Below are 3926 nucleotides of genomic sequence, written 5' to 3'. Positions count from 1 at the left end.
TTTAATCACATACTTCAGGTAACAGAATATGCAGAAACACAATATTCACGCAACTCGCCTGTCAAAGTCAAATCATGTCTGTCTGTCTGTCCTTCACTCTTTTTGCACCACACATCGCACTCAGAATATTGATAAAATATGCACTTTCCTTTCATAACTTCTCACTATTTCATCATAGCAGTAACACACACAAACACACGCACTCACCATACAAGACTTACATACATGTTAGTGAACAGTATGAAATAATTACTAAAGGTAAAAAATGCTGTTACTGTTATATAAATAATCATAATGGAACAGCAAATGATCAAAATGCAAATATTTTTGTACTACCTAACATTGTCACTTACACTGAAGAGAAAATGATACAAGCTCCAAGTACAGTGTAACGTAACAAATCTATCACTGATACAATTTCTTAGCCCAAAACACACTGCTATGATGAATTGCGAAGAAAAAAAAAGTATCAATGAGAATAAAAATCACTGTGACTGTGATGAAAAAATCTACAACTTCAAGTACAAGAACCCATTGAATGAAAGGGGAGATAAACCTAACCACAACATGACCAAAAAAAAACGTCGCATAAATCTAAATGATTTCCTAGATGATGAAAGATACACACTTTGCTATCTTAGCTCAATCATTTGCTCTATTCTTCACAACATGAAAGTGCAATTAAAACCTCGCAAGAAAAATTACAGTTTTCTACTCTCGCCATGTATTCTGTAAGAAGTATTTTTTAAAAACAACAACCCGAAACAAAGACACAAACAACCCAACCACACAAACAACCCAACCACACAAACAACCCAACCACACAAACAACCCAACCACACCAGCTGTGCACTCATGCCTGACTGGCTTTCTTGGCTTGCTGGGCTGCGATCCACTGCCTTTCTTGTTTGATTTCCAGATGCTCAATGTAGTCGTCAATTATCTTTTGCTGGTGGATGGAAGAAAAAAAAATATGACATCTTATATATATAAGTGTTGAAAGTGAGAATACTCACATGATATAGTCAGTGGCGGTGGGTGGACCCAAATTTGGCTGGGGCTTAGGTTGCTACCAGATCTTTACCACCAAATAGCAAGAAATAAGAATTAAACAGTGATGATTTGTCTATACTCACGGTGAGCCACGGCAGTTTGAAAACCATTCAAGCGAGAAGAGTTGCCTTTGTTTTCCATCTCTTTGTTCTTAGTTAAATTCTTGTTGATTCACCTCCAAATTTCCTCTAATTAGTTTTCGTGTGATGAAAAAGTTGCCTTACAAAGTAGTTCGACCTGATTTATAACTGTTAAATCTCAGCGGCACAAACACAAACAAGCACACACAGCACTTCAAACGTAATAATTCTATGAGCTGGATTAGGCCGTGTAGTCGAGAAAGTTGAACGCACCGAACAAAGAACCAATGAGCGCATAGGTATCTGTGTCAGTGGGGGAAAGTGTGTCGTAAACTTTCACCCCATTGTCAGGGCTAGGAGAGCGTGAGCCCTTGGTACAGTTTTATTTTTCCCCAGTCTTCTACCTTTTTACAAGAAGAGTTTCATGAAGGACGGGCTGTGGGAAAAGGGCTCATCTTTGCTGAGCCCTAAAAACCTTTGATTGGTTGCTGGGTTACTATAGTAGTAAGCGGTGACAACAGTGATTGGATAACTTCGGATAAGCAAGCAAGCCGCCAAGTTGATCACTCTGTGTTCATTGCGTGCGGTCATAACGGTTTCAACTGCTTATTTCATTATGGAGAAACTTTCATTTACTTTGGGATAGAGTTGGGGGTGGTGGGTGGGGAGGGGGTAGGGGCTCAAGCCCGTGAGCCCTTCACTACCCACCGCCACTGGATATAGTCATAAACTACTAATGGAGGTAACTCCAGATTCGAGCTATTAGAATGTTATTTCTGTCTCCTGAAACGACAAAGTGTCTTTAGCCTAGAGGAAAAGGTCCCTTATTGTAAAGCAAATAAAATCCTATAAAACATCAATTACACAGAAATAGTGCCGCACATATATTACACACATTGACATTTGAGTTCAAGAAAGATTCAAATTTCTACCACCTGTAACAAATCTTTGTAGGGATAGTGTTAAAATCAGTGGATTCATAAAATGAAAATGAATTAAGTGAACATTCTTCCAGTGGACAAGTTTTGAGAAGCAGTCTGATCTTGTTGTCACAAAAGAAAAATAAGAGCATGTGTGTTTTTTACTGTCTCTGTGAAATGAGGTCAAACAGAGCTACTTCTTTTTCTCGACTGACAGAGACACTAACTTATATATATATATATATATATATATATATATATATATATATATATATATATATATATACACCCCATCAAGTAGTAGTAGAAGTGGAGTATAACAAGAGTATAGAAAAAAAAACCCAAAACCCCACTCAAGCGAAGCACAATAACTTTACAAAAGTTTCTTCAAAGTAAAAAGTTACAATTCCCTGACAAGAACCCGAAGAAAGACAAAGAAAGCCCAACATAAATCAGTGAAAAGACAGTAAGAATTTAAGACATAAAACCCCCCACCCCCGCAAATAGATAAATAAATTAATTAATCAATTAATTTTAAAAAAAATTAATAAATAAATAAATAAAAATAGGAAAGACATAAGTATAAAAGAAAGAAAACCACAGGCTATTGAGAAAAAAAAACACCCCTGCTCTCTATGACAAATTGTCCTGTGACAAGATACTTACTGCATTTGGATCTACCGCAGGGAATATCCTCTCCTGAAACAAGGAAAGAGGAAAGAAAACAAGAGTGAAAAGTACAAATTTTTTATATATCAATTCAGAAGGCCTACCAAAACTAATCAGACAACAACAAAAAATATTTTGATATCAATTCACATTTTCAGAAGAATGATATCTAACATCTTGTTGAATTTAGTCTCAAAATGAAGCCGTAGCTCTGTACATTAGCTGAATTCATTCCAAGTCATCCTATATAATGGTGTTTTATTGACTAGTTATACACTGCTGCCAGCAAAATACATGTAAAATATAACAAAGTAAAGTTTGGCAACAGAGACAATCTAAGAATCAAACTGCGGCACCACAAAAGTGCGTATTTTCAAAGACAGTACATAACAAGATGGTCCACTCAGCCAAAAAGAGTCCACCCCACACCTGAGCACCCACCAACCACCCACAAGAACATATTAGAATTTGAAATACAGTAGAAGACATGCAATCTGAGACTTAGGATAAACCATTTAATCACATACTTCAGGTAACAGAATATGCAGAAACACAATATTCACGCAACTCGCCTGTCAAAGTCAAATCATGTCTGTCTGTCTGTCCTTCCGATAGACATACAATGTAGATCTAGCAATAGGCCTACATATTGTCACATTGTGTCATTCATTCAGTCAGGTGGGCCTGTAGCAACATGTTGAGGCTGGGAATAGTTTACGAAGCTGACGGAAGACAAGGTGTGTGTCAGGGACGAGGCAAAATCATAAAAACAGATCGACGACAAATGAAGATAAACAGCTGGATATACAATGGGGTGCAACTTACAAAGTTCAGAATCCTTTCAACAGTCTTCTTTTGAAATTTCGGCATGACTGAGAACAAATAGAAGACCAAGCCGAACATCATGTAATGGTTTGTAAACAGAGAAAAATTTCCTAAGGGGGGCAACTCTCGAATCTAAAATATTGGGTTTTCCAATTGCCAGATTGGATTCTAAGTCTGTACGTTTGAGCCAAGGCCAAAACAGGCGAACTCGATGGCAGGCCTACGATTCAGTATAATAAATAAAAATTAAAAAATTTCAACAAAGTGCTATAAATTTCTTTATCGATCGTTTCATTTAATGTCTACTACCAGCTAGGCTAATCCCTGAAAAAAGGGTTTTTGTCAGCCTACCCAAACAGCAGATTGGTACACTCCCATA

At 37.1% G+C, this 3926-nt stretch overlaps 2 protein-coding genes across 3 annotated transcripts in view; both read right to left on the bottom strand.

The window, feature by feature from the left end:
- Positions 1–3655, bottom strand: part of LOC101856416 (DNA-directed RNA polymerase III subunit RPC9) — an 8432-nt gene extending 4777 nt beyond the window's left edge. The window contains exon 1 of the mRNA XM_005095861.3: positions 3548–3655. The gene's annotated coding sequence lies outside the window, so the exon portion shown is untranslated. The remainder of the gene's footprint in view (positions 1–3547) is intronic.
- LOC101856646 (protein PET100 homolog, mitochondrial) overlaps positions 1–3926 on the bottom strand; it is a 7604-nt gene continuing 3678 nt past the window's right edge. The window contains exons 3-5 of one of the 2 annotated variants that reach the window (XM_035969096.1): positions 2720–2752; positions 821–949; positions 1–786 (exon numbers count right to left, since the gene is read on the bottom strand). In XM_035969096.1, the coding sequence (XP_035824989.1) occupies positions 854–949; positions 2720–2752 (129 nt within the window). In that variant the 3' untranslated portion in view covers positions 1–786; positions 821–853. Of the gene's footprint in view, positions 950–2719; positions 2753–3926 lie in introns of both variants that reach the window. The other variant, XM_005095862.3, reaches the window with a different exon arrangement.

This window comes from Aplysia californica, unplaced genomic scaffold (assembly GCF_000002075.1).
Source record: "Aplysia californica isolate F4 #8 unplaced genomic scaffold, AplCal3.0 scaffold00115, whole genome shotgun sequence".
NCBI classification, from domain to species: domain Eukaryota; kingdom Metazoa; phylum Mollusca; class Gastropoda; order Aplysiida; family Aplysiidae; genus Aplysia; species Aplysia californica.
Note: the sequence above shows the minus strand (reverse complement) of the source record. Positions and strands in the feature narration are given on the sequence as shown.